A 19,559-nucleotide genomic window follows, 5' to 3' on the forward strand; every position below is an offset into this window, starting at 1 on the left:
AGGTAAGACACTTTGTAACTTTAAAGGTCTACCCACAACTAGACAATATGCCCCTTAGTAATAGGTAAGACACTTTGTAACTTTAAAGGTCTATCCACAACTAGACAACATGCCCCATATGAATAGGTAAGACACTTTGTAACTTTAAAGGTCTACCCACAACTAGACAATATGCCCCATAGTAATAGTCAAGACACTTTGTAACTTTAAAGGTCTACCAACAACTAGACAATATGCCCCATAGTAATAGGTAAGTCACTTTGTAACTTTAAAGGTCTACCCACAACTAGACAATATGCCCCATAGTAATAGGTAAGTCACTTTGTAACTTTAAAGGTCTACCCACAACTAGACAATATGCCCCATAGTAATAGGTAAGACACTTTGTTACTTTAAAGGTCTACCCACAACTAGAAAATATGCCCCATAGTAATAGGTAAGACACTTTGTAACTTTAAAGGTCTAGCCACAACTAGACAATATGCCCCATAGTAATAGGTAAGACACTTTGTAACTTTAAAGGTCTACCCACAACTAGACAACATGCCCCATATGAATATGTAAGACACTTTGTAACTTTAAAGGTCTACCGACAACTAGACAATATGCCCCATAGTAATAGGTACAGTAAGACACTTTTAATTGTAACTTTAAAGGTCTACCGACAACTTGACAATATGCCCCATAGCAATAGGTAAAACACTTTGTTACTTTAAAGGTCTACCAACAACTAGACAATATGCCCCATAGTAATAGGTAAGACACTTTGTAACTTTAAAGGTCTACCCACAACTAGACAATATGCCCCATAGTAATAGGTAAGACACTTTGTAACTTTAAAGGTCTACCCACAACTAGACAATATGCCCCTTAGTTATAGGTAAGACACTTTGTAACTTTAAAGGTCTACCCACAACTATACAACATGAATAGGTAAGACACTTTGTAACTTTAAAGGTCTACCGACAACTAGACAATATGCCCCATAGTAAAAGGTAAGACACTTTGTAACTTTAAAGGTCTACCCACAACTAGACAATATGCCCCTTAGTAATAGGTAAGACACTTTGTAACTTTAAAGGTCTACCCACAACTATACAACATGCCCCATATGAATAGGTAAGACACTTTGTAACTTTAAAGGTCTACCGACAACTAGACAATATGCCCCATAGCAATATAGGTAAGACACTTTGTAACTTTAAAGGTCTATCCACAACTAGACAACATGCCCCATATGAATAGGTAAGACACTTTGTAACTTTAAAGGTCTACCCACAACTAGACAATATGCCCCATAGCAATATAGGTAAGACACTTTGTAACTTTAAAGGTCTACCCACAACTAGACAATATGCCCCTTAGTAATAGGTAAGACACTTTGTAACTTTAAAGGTCTATCCACAACTAGACAACATGCCCCATATGAATAGGTAAGACACTTTGTAACTTTAAAGGTCTACCCACAACTAGACAATATGCCCCATAGTAATAGTCAAGACACTTTGTAACTTTAAAGGTCTACCAACAACTAGACAATATGCCCCATAGTAATAGGTAAGTCACTTTGTAACTTTAAAGGTCTACCCACAACTAGACAATATGCCCCATAGTAATAGGTAAGTCACTTTGTAACTTTAAAGGTCTACCCACAACTAGACAATATGCCCCATAGTAATAGGTAAGACACTTTGTTACTTTAAAGGTCTACCCACAACTAGAAAATATGCCCCATAGTAATAGGTAAGACACTTTGTAACTTTAAAGGTCTAGCCACAACTAGACAATATGCCCCATAGTAATAGGTAAGACACTTTGTAACTTTAAAGGTCTACCCACAACTAGACAACATGCCCCATATGAATATGTAAGACACTTTGTAACTTTAAAGGTCTACCGACAACTAGACAATATGCCCCATAGTAATAGGTACAGTAAGACACTTTTAATTGTAACTTTAAAGGTCTACCGACAACTTGACAATATGCCCCATAGCAATAGGTAAAACACTTTGTTACTTTAAAGGTCTACCAACAACTAGACAATATGCCCCATAGTAATAGGTAAGACACTTTGTAACTTTAAAGGTCTACCCACAACTAGACAATATGCCCCATAGTAATAGGTAAGACACTTTGTAACTTTAAAGGTCTACCCACAACTAGACAATATGCCCCTTAGTTATAGGTAAGACACTTTGTAACTTTAAAGGTCTACCCACAACTATACAACATGCCCCATATGAATAGGTAAGACACTTTGTAACTTTAAAGGTCTACCGACAACTAGACAATATGCCCCATAGCAATAGGTACAGTAAGACACTTTTAATTGTAACTTTAAAGGTCTACCAACAATTAGACAATATGCCCCATAGTAAAAGGTAAGACACTTTGTAACTTTAAAGGTCTATCCACAACTAGACAACATGCCCCATATGAATAGGTAAGACACTTTGTAACTTTAAAGGTCTACCAACAACTAGACAATATGCCCCATAGTAATAGGTAAGACACTTTGTAACTTTAAAGGTCTACCAACAACTAGACAATATGCCCCATAGTAATAGGTAAGACACTTTGTAACTTTAAAGGTCTACCCACAACTAGACAATATGCCCCATAGTAATAGGTAAGACACTTTGTAACTTTAAAGGTCTACCCACAACTATACAACATGCCCCATATGAATAGGTAAGACACTTTGTAACTTTAAAGGTCTACCGACAACTAGACAATATGCCCCATAGCAATAGGTACAGTAAGACACTTTTAATTGTAACTTTAAAGGTCTACCAACAACTAGACAATATGCCCCATAGTAAAAGGTAAGACACTTTGTAACTTTAAAGGTCTATCTACAACTAGACAACATGCCCCATATGAATAGGTAAGACACTTTGTAACTTTAAAGGTCTACCCACAACTAGACAATATGCCCCATAGCAATAGGTAAGACACTTTGTAACTTTAAAGGTCTACCCACAACTAGACAATGTGCCCCATAGTAATAGGTACAGTAAGACACTTTTAATTGTAACTTTAAAGGTCTACCGACAACTAGACAATATGCCCCATAGTAATAGGTAAGTCACTTTGTAACTTTAAAGGTCTACCCACAACTAGACAATATGCCCCATAGTAATAGGTAAGTCACTTTGTAACTTTAAAGGTCTACCCACAACTAGACAATATGCCCCTTAGTAATAGGTAAGACACTTTGTAACTTTAAAGGTCTACCCACAACTAGAAAATATGCCCCATAGTAATAGGTAAGACACTTTGTAACTTTAAAGGTCTACCCACAACAAGACAATATGCCCCATAGTAATAGGTAAGACACTTTGTAACTTTAAAGGTCTACCCACAACTAGACAACATGCCCCATAGTAATAGGTAAGACACTTTGTAACTTTAAAGGTCTACCGACAACTAGACAATATGCCCCATAGTAATAGGTACAGTAAGACACTTTTAATTGTAACTTTAAAGGTCTACCGACAACTAGACAATATGCCCCATAGCAATAGGTGAAACACTTTGTTACTTTAAAGGTCTACCAACAACTAGACAATATGCCCCATAGTAATAGGTAAGACACTTTGTAACTTTAAAGGTCTACCCACAACTAGACAATATGCCCCATAGTAATAGGTAAGACACTTTGTAACTTTAAAGGTCTACCCACAACTAGACAATATGCCCCATAGTAATAGGTAAGACACTTTGTAACTTTAAAGGTCTACCCACAACTATACAACATGCCCCATATGAATAGGTAAGACACTTTGTAACTTTAAAGGTCTACCGACAACTAGACAATATGCCCCATAGCAATAGGTACAGTAAGACACTTTTAATTTTAAAGGTCTACCAACAACTAGACAATATGCCCCATAGTAAAAGGTAAGACACTTTGTAACTTTAAAGGTCTATCCACAACTAGACAACATGCCCCATATGAATAGGTAAGACACTTTGTAACTTTAAAGGTCTACCCACAACTAGACAATATGCCCCATAGCAATATAGGTAAGACACTTTGTAACTTTAAAGGTCTACCCACAACAAGACAATATGCCCCATAGTAATAGGTAAGACACTTTGTAACTTTAAAGGTCTACCCACAACTAGACAACATGCCCCATATGAATATGTAAGACACTTTGTAACTTTAAAGGTCTACCGACAACTAGACAATATGCCCCATAGTAATAGGTACAGTAAGACACTTTTAATTGTAACTTTAAAGGTCTAACGACAACTTGACAATATGCCCCATAGCAATAGGTAAAACACTTTGTAACTTTAAAGGTCTACCAACAACTAGACAATATGCCCCATAGTAATAGGTAAGACACTTTGTAACTTTAAAGGTCTACCCACAACTAGACAATATGCCCCATAGTAATAGGTAAGACACTTTGTAACTTTAAAGGTCTACCCACAACTAGACAATATGCCCCTTAGTTATAGGTAAGACACTTTGTAACTTTAAAGGTCTACCCACAACTATACAACATGCCCCATATGAATAGGTAAGACACTTTGTAACTTTAAAGGTCTACCGACAACTAGACAATATGCCCCATAGCAATAGGTACAGTAAGACACTTTTAATTGTAACTTTAAAGGTCTACCAACAATTAGACAATATGCCCCATAGTAAAAGGTAAGACACTTTGTAACTTTAAAGGTCTATCCACAACTAGACAACATGCCCCATATGAATAGGTAAGACACTTTGTAACTTTAAAGGTCTACCCACAACTAGACAATATGCCCCATAGTAATAGGTAAGACACTTTGTAACTTTAAAGGTCTACCAACAACTAGACAATATGCCCCATAGTAATAGGTAAGACACTTTGTAACTTTAAAGGTCTACCCACAACTAGACAATATGCCCCTTAGTTATAGGTAAGACACTTTGTAACTTTAAAGGTCTACCCACAACTATACAACATGCCCCATATGAATAGGTAAGACACTTTGTAACTTTAAAGGTCTACCGACAACTAGACAATATGCCCCATAGCAATAGGTACAGTAAGACACTTTTAATTGTAACTTTAAACGTCTACCAACAATTAGACAATATGCCCCATAGTAAAAGGTAAGACACTTTGTAACTTTAAAGGTCTATCCACAACTAGACAACATGCCCCATATGAATAGGTAAGACACTTTGTAACTTTAAAGGTCTACCCACAACTAGACAATATGCCCCATAGTAATAGGTAAGACACTTTGTAACTTTAAAGGTCTACCAACAACTAGACAATATGCCCCATAGTAATAGGTAAGACACTTTGTAACTTTAAAGGTCTACCCACAACTAGACAATATGCCCCATAGTAATAGGTAAGACACTTTGTAACTTTAAAGGTCTACCCACAACTATACAACATGCCCCATATGAATAGGTAAGACACTTTGTAACTTTAAAGGTCTACCGACAACTAGACAATATGCCCCATAGCAATAGGTACAGTAAGACACTTTTAATTGTAACTTTAAAGGTCTACCAACAACTAGACAATATGCCCCATAGTAAAAGGTAAGACACTTTGTAACTTTAAAGGTCTATCTACAACTAGACAACATGCCCCATATGAATAGGTAAGACACTTTGTAACTTTAAAGGTCTACCCACAACTAGACAATATGCCCCATAGCAATAGGTAAGACACTTTGTAACTTTAAAGGTCTACCCACAACTAGACAATGTGCCCCATAGTAATAGGTACAGTAAGACACTTTTAATTGTAACTTTAAAGGTCTACCGACAACTAGACAATATGCCCCATAGTAATAGGTAAGTCACTTTGTAACTTTAAAGGTCTACCCACAACTAGACAATATGCCCCATAGTAATAGGTAAGTCACTTTGTAACTTTAAAGGTCTACCCACAACTAGACAATATGCCCCTTAGTAATAGGTAAGACACTTTGTAACTTTAAAGGTCTACCCACAACTAGAAAATATGCCCCATAGTAATAGGTAAGACACTTTGTAACTTTAAAGGTCTAGCCACAACAAGACAATATGCCCCATAGTAATAGGTAAGACACTTTGTAACTTTAAAGGTCTACCCACAACTAGACAACATGCCCCATAGTAATAGGTAAGACACTTTGTAACTTTAAAGGTCTACCGACAACTAGACAATATGCCCCATAGTAATAGGTACAGTAAGACACTTTTAATTGTAACTTTAAAGGTCTACCGACAACTAGACAATATGCCCCATAGCAATAGGTAAAACACTTTGTTACTTTAAAGGTCTACCAACAACTAGACAATATGCCCCATAGTAATAGGTAAGACACTTTGTAACTTTAAAGGTCTACCCACAACTAGACAATATGCCCCATAGTAATAGGTAAGACACTTTGTAACTTTAAAGGTCTACCCACAACTAGACAATATGCCCCATAGTAATAGGTAAGACACTTTGTAACTTTAAAGGTCTACCCACAACTATACAACATGCCCCATATGAATAGGTAAGACACTTTGTAACTTTAAAGGTCTACCGACAACTAGACAATATGCCCCATAGCAATAGGTACAGTAAGACACTTTGTAACTTTAAAGGTCTACCAACAACTAGACAATATGCCCCATAGTAAAAGGTAAGACACTTTGTAACTTTAAAGGTCTATCCACAACTAGACAACATGCCCCATATGAATAGGTAAGACACTTTGTAACTTTAAAGGTCTACCCACAACTAGACAATATGCCCCATAGCAATATAGGTAAGACACTTTGTAACTTTAAAGGTCTACCCACAACAAGACAATATGCCCCATAGTAATAGGTAAGACACTTTGTAACTTTAAAGGTCTACCCACAACTAGACAACATGCCCCATATGAATATGTAAGACACTTTGTAACTTTAAAGGTCTACCGACAACTAGACAATATGCCCCATAGTAATAGGTACAGTAAGACACTTTTAATTGTAACTTTAAAGGTCTACCGACAACTTGACAATATGCCCCATAGCAATAGGTAAAACACTTTGTTACTTTAAAGGTCTACCAACAACTAGACAATATGCCCCATAGTAATAGGTAAGACACTTTGTAACTTTAAAGGTCTACCCACAACTAGACAATATGCCCCATAGTAATAGGTAAGACACTTTGTAACTTTAAAGGTCTACCCACAACTAGACAATATGCCCCTTAGTTATAGGTAAGACACTTTGTAACTTTAAAGGTCTACCCACAACTATACAACATGCCCCATATGAATAGGTAAGACACTTTGTAACTTTAAAGGTCTACCGACAACTAGACAATATGCCCCATAGCAATAGGTACAGTAAGACACTTTTAATTGTAACTTTAAAGGTCTACCAACAATTAGACAATATGCCCCATAGTAAAAGGTAAGACACTTTGTAACTTTAAAGGTCTATCCACAACTAGACAACATGCCCCATATGAATAGGTAAGACACTTTGTAACTTTAAAGGTCTACCCACAACTAGACAATATGCCCCATAGTAATAGGTAAGACACTTTGTAACTTTAAAGGTCTACCAACAACTAGACAATATGCCCCATAGTAATAGGTAAGACACTTTGTAACTTTAAAGGTCTACCCACAACTAGACAATATGCCCCATAGTAATAGGTAAGACACTTTGTAACTTTAAAGGTCTACCCACAACTATACAACATGCCCCATATGAATAGGTAAGACACTTTGTAACTTTAAAGGTCTACCGACAACTAGACAATATGCCCCATAGCAATAGGTACAGTAAGACACTTTTAATTGTAACTTTAAAGGTCTACCAACAACTAGACAATATGCCCCATAGTAAAAGGTAAGACACTTTGTAACTTTAAAGGTCTATCTACAACTAGACAACATGCCCCATATGAATAGGTAAGACACTTTGTAACTTTAAAGGTCTACCCACAACTAGACAATATGCCCCATAGCAATAGGTAAGACACTTTGTAACTTTAAAGGTCTACCCACAACTAGACAATGTGCCCCATAGTAATAGGTACAGTAAGACACTTTTAATTGTAACTTTAAAGGTCTACCGACAACTAGACAATATGCCCCATAGTAATAGGTAAGTCACTTTGTAACTTTAAAGGTCTACCCACAACTAGACAATATGCCCCATAGTAATAGGTAAGTCACTTTGTAACTTTAAAGGTCTACCCACAACTAGACAACATGCACCTTAGTAATAGGTAAGACACTTTGTAACTTTAAAGGTCTACCCACAACTAGAAAATATGCCCCATAGTAATAGGTAAGACACTTTGTAACTTTAAAGGTCTAGCCACAACAAGACAATATGCCCCATAGTAATAGGTAAGACACTTTGTAACTTTAAAGGTCTACCCACAACTAGACAACATGCCCCATAGTAATAGGTAAGACACTTTGTAACTTTAAAGGTCTACCGACAACTAGACAATATGCCCCATAGTAATAGGTACAGTAAGACACTTTTAATTGTAACTTTAAAGGTCTACCGACAACTAGACAATATGCCCCATAGCAATAGGTAAAACACTTTGTTACTTTAAAGGTCTACCAACAACTAGACAATATGCCCCATAGTAATAGGTAAGACACTTTGTAACTTTAAAGGTCTACCCACAACTAGACAATATGCCCCATAGTAATAGGTAAGACACTTTGTAACTTTAAAGGTCTACCCACAACTAGACAATATGCCCCATAGTAATAGGTAAGACACTTTGTAACTTTAAAGGTCTACCCACAACTATACAACATGCCCCATATGAATAGGTAAGACACTTTGTAACTTTAAAGGTCTACTGACAACTAGACAATATGCCCCATAGCAATAGGTACAGTAAGACACTTTTAATTTTAAAGGTCTACCAACAACTAGACAATATGCCCCATAGTAAAAAGTAAGACACTTTGTAACTTTAAAGGTCTATCCACAACTAGACAACATGCCCCATAGTAATAGGTAAGACACTTTGTAACTTTAAAGGTCTACCCACAACTAGACAATATGCCCCATAGCAATATAGGTAAGACACTTTGTAACTTTAAAGGTCTACCCACAACTAGACAATGTGCCCCATAGTTATAGGTACAGTAAGACACTTTTCATTGTAACTTTAAAGGTCTACCGACAACTAGACAATATGCCCCATAGAAATAGGTAAGTCACTTTGTAACTTTAAAGGTCTACCCACAACTAGACAATATGCCCCATAGTAATAGGTAAGTCACTTTGTAACTTTAAAGGTCTACCCACAACTAGACAATATGCCCCTTAGTAATAGGTAAGACACTTTGTAACTTTAAAGGTCTACCCACAACTAGAAAATATGCCCCATAGTAATAGGTAAGACACTTTGTAACTTTAAAGGTCTACCCACAACTAGACAATATGCCCCATAGTAATAGGTAAGACACTTTGTAACTTTAAAGGTCTACCCACAACTAGACAACATGCCCCATAGTAATAGGTAAGACACTTTGTAACTTTAAAGGTCTACCGACAACTAGACAATATACCCCATAGTAATAGGTAAGACACTTTGTAACTTTAAAGGTCTACCCACAACTATACAACATGCCCCATATGAATAGGTAAGACACTTTGTAACTTTAAAGGTCTACCGACAACTAGACAATATGCCCCATAGCAATAGGTACAGTAAGACACTTTTAATTGTAACTTTAAAGGTCTACCAACAACTAGACAATATGCCCCATAGTAAAAGGTAAGACACTTTGTAACTTTAAAGGTCTATCTACAACTAGACAACATGCCCCATATGAATAGGTAAGACACTTTGTAACTTTAAAGGTCTACCCACAACTAGACAATATGCCCCATAGCAATAGGTAAGACACTTTGTAACTTTAAAGGTCTACCCACAACTAGACAATATGCCCCATAGTAATAGGTACAGTAAGACACTTTTAATTGTAACTTTAAAGGTCTACCGACAACTAGACAATATGCCCCATAGTAATAGGTAAGTCACTTTGTAACTTTAAAGGTCTACCCACAACTAGACAATATGCCCCATAGTAATAGGTAAGTCACTTTGTAACTTTAAAGGTCTACCCACAACTAGACAATATGCCCCTTAGTAATAGGTAAGACACTTTGTAACTTTAAAGGTCTACCCACAACTAGAAAATATGCCCCATAGTAATAGGTAAGACACTTTGTAACTTTAAAGGTCTAGCCACAACAAGACAATATGCCCCATAGTAATAGGTAAGACACTTTGTAACTTAAAAGGTCTACCCACAACTAGACAACATGCCCCATAGTAATAGGTAAGACACTTTGTAACTTTAAAGGTCTACCGACAACTAGACAATATGCCCCATAGTAATAGGTACAGTAAGTCACTTTTAATTGTAACTTTAAAGGTCTACCGACAACTAGACAATATGCCCCATAGCAATAGGTAAAACACTTTGTTACTTTAAAGGTCTACCAACAACTAGACAATATGCCCCATAGTAATAGGTAAGACACTTTGTAACTTTAAAGGTCTACCCACAACTAGACAATATGCCCCATAGTAATAGGTAAGACACTTTGTAACTTTAAAGGTCTACCCACAACTAAACAATATGCCCCATAGTAATAGGTAAGACACTTTGTAACTTTAAAGGTCTACCCACAACTATACAACATGCCCCATATGAATAGGTAAGACACTTTGTAACTTTAAAGGTCTACCGACAACTAGACAATATGCCCCATAGCAATATAGGTAAGACACTTTGTAACTTTAAAGGTCTACCCACAACTAGACAATGTGCCCCATAGTTATAGGTACAGTAAGACACTTTTCATTGTAACTTTAAAGGTCTACCGACAACTAGACAATATGCCCCATAGAAATAGGTAAGTCACTTTGTAACTTTAAAGGTCTACCCACAACTAGACAATATGCCCCATAGTAATAGGTAAGTCACTTTGTAACTTTAAAGGTCTACCCACAACTAGACAATATGCCCCTTAGTAATAGGTAAGACACTTTGTAACTTTAAAGGTCTACCCACAACTAGAAAATATGCCCCATAGTAATAGGTAAGACACTTTGTAACTTTAAAGGTCTACCCACAACTAGACAATATGCCCCATAGTAATAGGTAAGACACTTTGTAACTTTAAAGGTCTACCCACAACTAGACAACATGCCCCATAGTAATAGGTAAGACACTTTGTAACTTTAAAGGTCTACCGACAACTAGACAATATGCCCCATAGTAATAGGTACAGTAAGACACTTTTAATTGTAACTTTAAAGGTCTACCGACAACTAGACAATATGCCCCATAGCAATAGGTAAAACACTTTGTTACTTTAAAGGTCTACCAACAACTAGACAATATGCCCCATAGTAATAGGTAAGACACTTTGTAACTTTAAAGGTCTACCGACAACTAGACAATATGCCCCATAGTAATAGGTACAGTAAGACACTTTTAATTGTAACTTTAAAGGTCTACCGACAACTAGACAATATGCCCCATAGCAATAGGTAAAACACTTTGTTACTTTAAAGGTCTACCAACAACTAGACAATATGCCCCATAGTAATAGGTAAGACACTTTGTAACTTTAAAGGCCTATCCACAACTAGACAATATGCCCCTTAGTAATAGGTAAGACACTTTGTAACTTTAAAGGTCTACCCACAACTAGACAATATGCCCCATAGCAATAGGTAAGACACTTTGTAACTTTAAAGGTCTACCCACAACTAGACAATATGCCCCATTGCAATAGGTAAGACACTTTGTAACTTTAAAGGTCTACCCACAACTAGACATTATGCCCCATAGTAATAGGTAAGACACTTTTACTTGTAACTTTAAAGGTCTACCAACAACTAGACAACATGCCCCATATTCGGTACCTCTTTTGTGTGTGATAATTTCATTCAAAATCTGTTGAAATTTTTCAAAAAGCACTTCTCGTTTCCAAGATATACACATTTGAAGTTTGAGAAATCTGTGGAAACTCATTAAATATGTGCAACTATGACGTGAAGTGTTGTGCTAATCAAACTTTGTTAATGTACACATATATCATTTGAATAATGTGATGTTCCTCTTTTCAAGAAGACAATAAAGTAATTCAAAACAATCGCCATAGGCAACAATTTAACAAACCTGTGTTCAGTATTGAAACCAAGGTTGAAGAAACAAAGGAATAACATAACAGAATATTAGGCAGTCATTCTCTTTACATCATCAATGTGCATAATTAGCTAATGTTTATTCATAAATGGAACTAGAATTAAGAAAAGACTTGTAAAATGGTCAATCTTTGATGGATTTTCATGGGAGTCACAGCCATTTTCATGATTACTAATTTCTTTTAGAGTAATTAGGACAATGTTGTTCCTTGGTGTTTGTAGATCTTTACTAATTATGTATAATGTGTAGTTAAAAAACAGTTTGCTATTTCAAGAGGGTGGTGATTGATTGGATAAGTGTTTCTATTGTTAACCTGTTTTGTTTGAATTTCATAAACCCTGAAGACTACTTAACAAAATATGAGCAGTAACTTATTTCCCCATTACAAGATGCAAGTTTTAGTGTAATTCATTATGGTGGTCTAAGGGGTAATTAACAACCAACATGATGATCATTTGCAGGTAATAATTTATCTGGTATCGCATCCCAAAATGCTTTGCAAAGATGGACACATTCCTCTACAAGTCCAAAGATCTATCACACTTTCTTTACACATGAATCAAACTATAAATATAAATATAAATAAATATATATAACTATATTTATATAAAATATATATAATAAATATATTAAATATAATTAAAATATAATAAAAAATATTTATATAAAATATATATATAAAAATATGTATATATATTATATATAAAAATATATTTATATATTTTATATAGAATATATAAATATATAAATAAATATAAAAACTACAAAATGTAACAGACAAAATTCGGATCTTTCCAAACTGGTACACAAAATATGAACACAAAATTACTCCCTGATTTGTATTTAAATGTCTGATTGTGCAGACGTCTGTTTCATGAATTCCTGTTTGCTTCTTTTCAGGTAATGGTAATAGCCACAGTCATAAGAGACGACCCTGTCCTGCGGAAGACATTCAACGAGACATCAAGACAACAATCAGTGTCATTGATGACATTTTGTCTCAATTGGAGACATTTGAAGGAAACCTCAAATCACCTTCAGGGAATACTGCACTTCGAGCATTTTCTCTCAGTGAAGAAGATGAAGATGGAGATTCATTGGATAAGCTTACAGAACCAAGTAGAGTTAGCAGTAAGAGAAAGACAAATTCAGGCTCTAATGCTGTAAGTAACTTTAAGGTAGATTGCAAAGAAGAAAAACCTGTGAATAATATTGATTTATCAACTAACACAGACAAAATCTGTCTCAAGAGGAGAATGTCTGTCTCTACTGAAAATGAACCTAACCTTAAATCAAAAACTACCCACATTAAAAAATGTCAGTATTGTGAAGAGAAATTCAACAATTTCAGAACATTAAATAAACACCAGAGGCATTGTAGAGATGTAATGTGTACTCCTTCTGCTAAGACACTGAGAATAAATGTTACCAAGAAGTTAGAAAGTAACTTGGAATTTCTGGACAAAACGGATCCCAGATCTATTTCATCGAGACAGAAAAAGAGAGTCAATACCTTAGAGTTACCTTATCAATGTAAGTATTGTGAGAAGAAGTTTATTAAGCTGAGTAAGTTTACTGTACATGTGAGGACTCACACTGGGGATAAACCGTTTACCTGTAAATACTGTGGGAAATGTTTGAGTAGACCTGAGATCTTAAGAAGACATGAGAGAATTCACACTGGAGAAAGACCCTTTAAGTGTCAGTATTGTAATAAAGGTTTCAATGGTGCTAATGATGTAAAGAAACATGAGAGGACACATACGGGAGAGAGACCTTTCAAATGCAAGTACTGTAATAAAGCATTCAGAGACCTTGGTACATTAAGATCCCACGAGAAAATACATACTGGTGAAAAACCATTTAAATGTAATTATTGTGACAAAGCGTTTAACAGGGGGTGTTACCTGAGGAGACATGAAAGAACACACACTGGCGAAAAACCATATGCTTGTAAGCATTGTGGTAAGGCATTTAGTAGAACATACACACTGAAATGCCATATGAAGCTACACTAAGAGAGTGTGTTACTTAAGGAGACATGAAAGAACACACACTGGCGAAAAACCATATGCTTGTAAGCATTGCGGTAAGGCATTTAGTAGAACATACACACTGAAATGCCATATGAAGCTACACTAAGAGAGTGTGTTACTTAAGGAGACATGAAAGAACACACACTGGCGAAAAACCATATTCTTGTAAGCATTGCGGTAAGGCATTTAGTAGAACATACACACTGAAATGTCATGAGAAGCTACACTAAGAGAGGGTGTTACTTAAGGAGACATGAAAGAACACACACTGGCGATAAACCATATGCTTGTAAGCATTGCGGTAGAGCATTTAGTAGAACATACACACTGAAATGTCATGAGAAGCTACACTAAGAGAGGGTGTTACTTAAGGAGACATGAAAGAACACACACTGGCGATAAACCATATGCTTGTAAGCATTGCGGTAAGGCATTTAGTAGAACATACACACTGAAATGCATGAGAAGCTACACTAAGAGAGGGTGTTACTTGAGGAGACATGAAATGAACACACATTGGTGAAAGATTTAATCATTGTTTTAAGGTATTTAGTAGAACATACACACTGAAATGCCATGAGAAGCTACACTAAGAGGGGTGTTACTTGAGGGGACATGAAATGAACACACATTGGTGAAAGATTTAATCATTGTTTTAAGGTATTTAGTAGAACATACACACTGAAATGAAGCTACACTAAGAGGGGTGTTACTTGAGGGGACATGAAAAGAACACACACAAAGACCATATACATGCTTAGCATTACAAGTGTTATTGAGGAGAACGTTAACTTTGAAATTTCATTAGTTGCAACATTTAAGTTAATTAACATAAGAGTGGTAAATACTAACTTCGGCTGAAGGGGGTAGGTGAAGGGGTGGCTGAGAGGAAGAACTCTTTATGCAATTAACATTTTATGAATTATTTTATCCTCACCTGTTTTACAAGTTGGTGAGTGACTAGCTGCAACCCCTGGTAACAGCTTTTATATTCACGAGATGCCAAGCAATGCTATCCTAGTTTCTTTTCTGATCAATAAATTCATATTTGTTGTGTTGATAACATTCAAAATTGGTCTGTTTTAAATTTGTTTATTTTTTTATGATATTCATGAACATATTTTCTACTTTATACTCTGAATGACATCTTTGAGGTTAATGATGTTATTATTACAGAAGTGATTTTTTTATTTCCTTAACTTTGGTACAGTTGCAGGACAGCTTAAATGTGTAAACAGGAAGTAAATTGCTGGACATTTGTAGTGGATTCTATTGTTCAGCCCATCCAACATCTTGATATTGAACCTTGTTTTTTAAAATTCCAAATACTTTTGCCCTTTTAAACCCTACAGGAAGGTTCATATTTGTTATGTTTAGTTTTACTGAACTTTCCCCTTATATATACAGTATAGCTGTAGCTTGCTGCAATTTGTGACAATTTTGATATTTTTTTACTCCCTTTTGCCATATTTATACTAACTCAGGTGTAGACTTTTACTTGTACAATAATGAGGCTATTTTCAAAAAAATATTCAAGTAACTTGTGATTCAATTGTCAAAATTCAGTTAGTGTTCTTCGTAACCAAATGGTTTTCTATTTTGATACTGCTGTTTTTTTTTTTCTTTTTCTATTACTTGGTATAATGTATATTCATTGGATTTATTGATTTGTTGTATTTATCATTTTTCATATATCTATGATCATGGTTACTTGAAATCAATACCATCAAGCGATATAAACTAAAACAGAATTTTCATGTATCAAACCATCTCAACTTGTAGTAATATGCTATTTAACCTTAACCAGATGTTTAATTATACTTTTCTTATATCAGTTATCCTGCTTTTGTAATATTCAAAAACATTTTGAGAATTTTCCAAAATACCGATCTCATGTCTGAGAAATATCAGTCAGTTTTCTGTTGAAAAGGATCTTATATTTTTAAATATTTTTTTAATGGAATAATCATAATTATTACAAGCATATATGAGAAAGACTGGGGAAAAATCATTCAAGTTAATTATATTCCTTTATTTTAAAACTTTGTTTGAGGTTTATTCTGTTCCTAACTCTTATCGATAATTTTTTATACCAAACTTTTTGTTAACTTTTTGTAACTTTGTTATATTTTTTTTTTTTTATAAATTTCTGTAAAATTTTATAAATTTTTGTAACTTTTTGTAACTTGTTTAATTTATTTTTGTATAGATTTTCAGTCAGATTTCTAAATGTTGTTGATTGACATATACTGTATTTATACAATTTCGCTTCCATTACTTGTGTACAATCCATCCATGGTTATACCACTATTGCTCTCATTATAACCACTTGCCAGTAACATGTGTGCTATTTACTTACTCTTTAAATGTTTAACCTTTTTAATATTTTTCAATGCTTTATATATTTCCTTAAAAGTTAACAGGTTTTAAATTGTGTCTGGATTTTTCAATAGATTCATGACAAACTTGGATCCTGCAATATGTTAGTGCTATTTTTTGCCTGATATGCGAGGTTAATTATGAACTTGCCATCTACATCACAGCACAAAGTATTGATATTAACTAATTTTTAATAATTTATAGATTTTATTTTTTGTCTTTTTGTCTTAATATTTATCCCTCATCTATGTCCAGGAATATTTGTGAGGACCACCAGGTCAGTACTATTGAAAACGTTTAGCCATTTTAATTTGCTAGTATTTGAGGCCAATACTGATGGTAAATTGTAACAGAATGCTTGTTTTCAGGGATGCGATGTGTTTGTTAAGTGATGTGATAACTTAAGAATAGGTAATCACTTCAGCAGGTTTGGAGACTATACTGTGGTTTTTCTTTATATGTCTCGCAGATGAGTTCATCCTGTTTCTGCTCAAGTAGAGCCATTTTTTCACTTTCTTTTCTTTTTCTGATTTTATTTAAAAAAATGAAATATTAAAACATTCGTCTGGATGCCTTATTATTGGAATTTAAAAAGGAAAAGAAAATATGTACTATTTTTGCAAAAAAATAAGTATGGAAGGAAAATAAACAGATCAACCGTGCAGTCTCAGATAATCCTATCTTATCTTCTGTTTGTGACGACGGGAGGAATATAGAGAAGTTGTGTGTGTGTGTGTGTGTGTGACCTCACTTTAATGACGTACTAGGCAGACCTCGCTGAATCCCCCCTCCCGTTCTCTCCATTTCCATCGCCAAATATCAAATATGCAATCAGTGAATATTTATTGTAAGACATTTAACAATTTATAGCTGAACTTCTTCGGGGGTAAAACCACAGTCAAAGTTAAACGAGGGTAAACGGTTGGAGTAAAACGGCGAGTCTGGTGATTTTTGCGAATTAGACCTGTCCACTGCTGTGGTCCCCGAGACGGCCTTCCATAAAGCTTTATGTCTGAGTCGGATCTGAGGAAAGAAGAGTTTGACCTACCCACTTTCCAAATCGGTGGATACTCGGAAATGTCTACGGATATAGTTGTAAATAAGTTAAGTTAATTTATGAAAGAATGGTATGCTCCGCGTACGTGGCGTGTTGATATTTAGCTCATTTGAAAGCTTAGCGATCGTGCTAAAATTCTGTCACTTTTTGCCACCGTGTATGATTGACTGTGGTTGGCGTGAATTAAGTTTTCATACATGCGATCATAGCTAATAAGTTTGAAGGTAACCAGAGGTCATTTTCTGAACACGTCAAAAATGCTACACATAGAACGTTGTCCCTGAAATATTGTCGATATTACGTTTGAATGGCGGTGAATCAAATTTGTTCAGGAAAGATATTATTGTCGTCATGTGAGGGTCGAAAACAGGGCCTTCTGTAGAGTTTTACAGTTATGATGAAATGTAGGCCACAGATCATCTGCAATGATCATGAAATTTGCTTTTGGCAACGTTTTATTATTCATGACCAGTATGCATTTTGGTGTGAGTAGCAAAATGTCTCCCATTAGGCCTACTTTGGGAAATAATTCCACCCGCCGGAGACTTGATCAAGTCAAATATATCCTTGTTATTCATGCTTCCTATCTAGTTCGATGATATTCTCTGTAAAAAGACTACTTGGCAGATTTGCAATTGAACTTTACAACAGTTTGTGAGTGTAATACTACATACAAGAATAACCTATATTGTTGGGACCGATTCCGATTTGTGCTCTTTCTCTGTGGTTCGTCGATTGTAAACAAGCAGTCATTCTGCTATTGTATGTGTGCAAATTTCGTTTGTAATTTTGTGTTAGCACCGATGTGCATCGACGAGTCGATGGAAGTTTAAAAGAAGACAAAGAATGATAATTATTTAACTGCAACAAATTGAAAGCGTTCATTAAATCTTCACACGAAAAAAAAATGAGGAAATGTAAAAGAAAGTAAGGAAGAGAAAATTGAAAGGAAGTTTAAGCGACATTTTGATAACTGAAAGAAGAGCAACAAATAAAGAAAACTGAAGTGCAATGCTTATATCTTACCAATAGCAATTACCTGTATAACCATCCCCACCTGTGTCCCATAGTGCTCCCCCTCAACACCCTTGCTAAATTATATTTCTTATCTGTACCCATTCCATCATCACCTCTTCCGTTCCCATACTTACCCTCCCTCCATTCCTACCCTCCTCTTTCTTCCCCTCCTATACCATTACAACAACTCTGGCCCACCCACTGGCCCAACCGAGGCTCCTCATTATTACTTTATACCAACCTTCTCTTCCCCAACTCTCCTCCCAATAACTAATTTCTTACCACGTCTCACACCCCCATCTCTCTCACCCACCCCCACCAATCCCACCCTCGACCATCCATTTACCCCAAATATTCCCACCACATCTCCCTCTTGTAGCAATGATAGCTTTTCCATTGTATACTCCCATCTTTGCCCTGATCCTGTGAAATATGTCCGCCGGCTGGGATTTAAGGTCATATAGACTGAGCAGATACTACATCGACGCTTACGGAACGAAATTACCCAAATTATAAAATCCAATAATCTAAGAGAAAAGTGTGGTTCGAGGTATACTTCAGTCGATTGAAGAGTGTGATATTTACAACTGCCGCCTCCCCACGCCCTCCCCTCACCTCATTAGAACCATTAGTTGTTTTTTTTGTGTGTGTGTGAAAGGCATTATTTCAATGAATGGCTTCCACATGTCCTTCATATTTTCGTGATGAATTTACAAACAGATTCAGTAAGTAACAAAGAAACATAGTGAACACATGTAATGAATACATATTGTGCACATTAAAAGCAACAGTGACGGAAATCTTTGAAAAAAAAAATACAAATTTCTGAAACCATACCACCGACCCCCAATGCTGATCCATAATATT

General features: G+C 35.6%; 1 protein-coding gene across 1 annotated transcript in view; it reads left to right on the forward strand.

Moving 5' to 3' along the window:
- LOC139983675 (uncharacterized) overlaps positions 1-14,390 on the forward strand; it is a 31,540-nt gene extending 17,150 nt beyond the window's left edge. The window contains exon 5 of the mRNA XM_071997396.1: positions 13,104-14,390. Coding sequence (XP_071853497.1) covers positions 13,104-14,221 — 1,118 coding nt within the window. The 3' untranslated portion in view covers positions 14,222-14,390. The remainder of the gene's footprint in view (positions 1-13,103) is intronic.
- The last annotated feature ends 5,169 nt before the right edge of the window (positions 14,391-19,559 follow it).

This window comes from Apostichopus japonicus, chromosome 16 (genome assembly GCF_037975245.1).
Source record: "Apostichopus japonicus isolate 1M-3 chromosome 16, ASM3797524v1, whole genome shotgun sequence".
NCBI lineage: Eukaryota > Metazoa > Echinodermata > Holothuroidea > Aspidochirotida > Stichopodidae > Apostichopus > Apostichopus japonicus.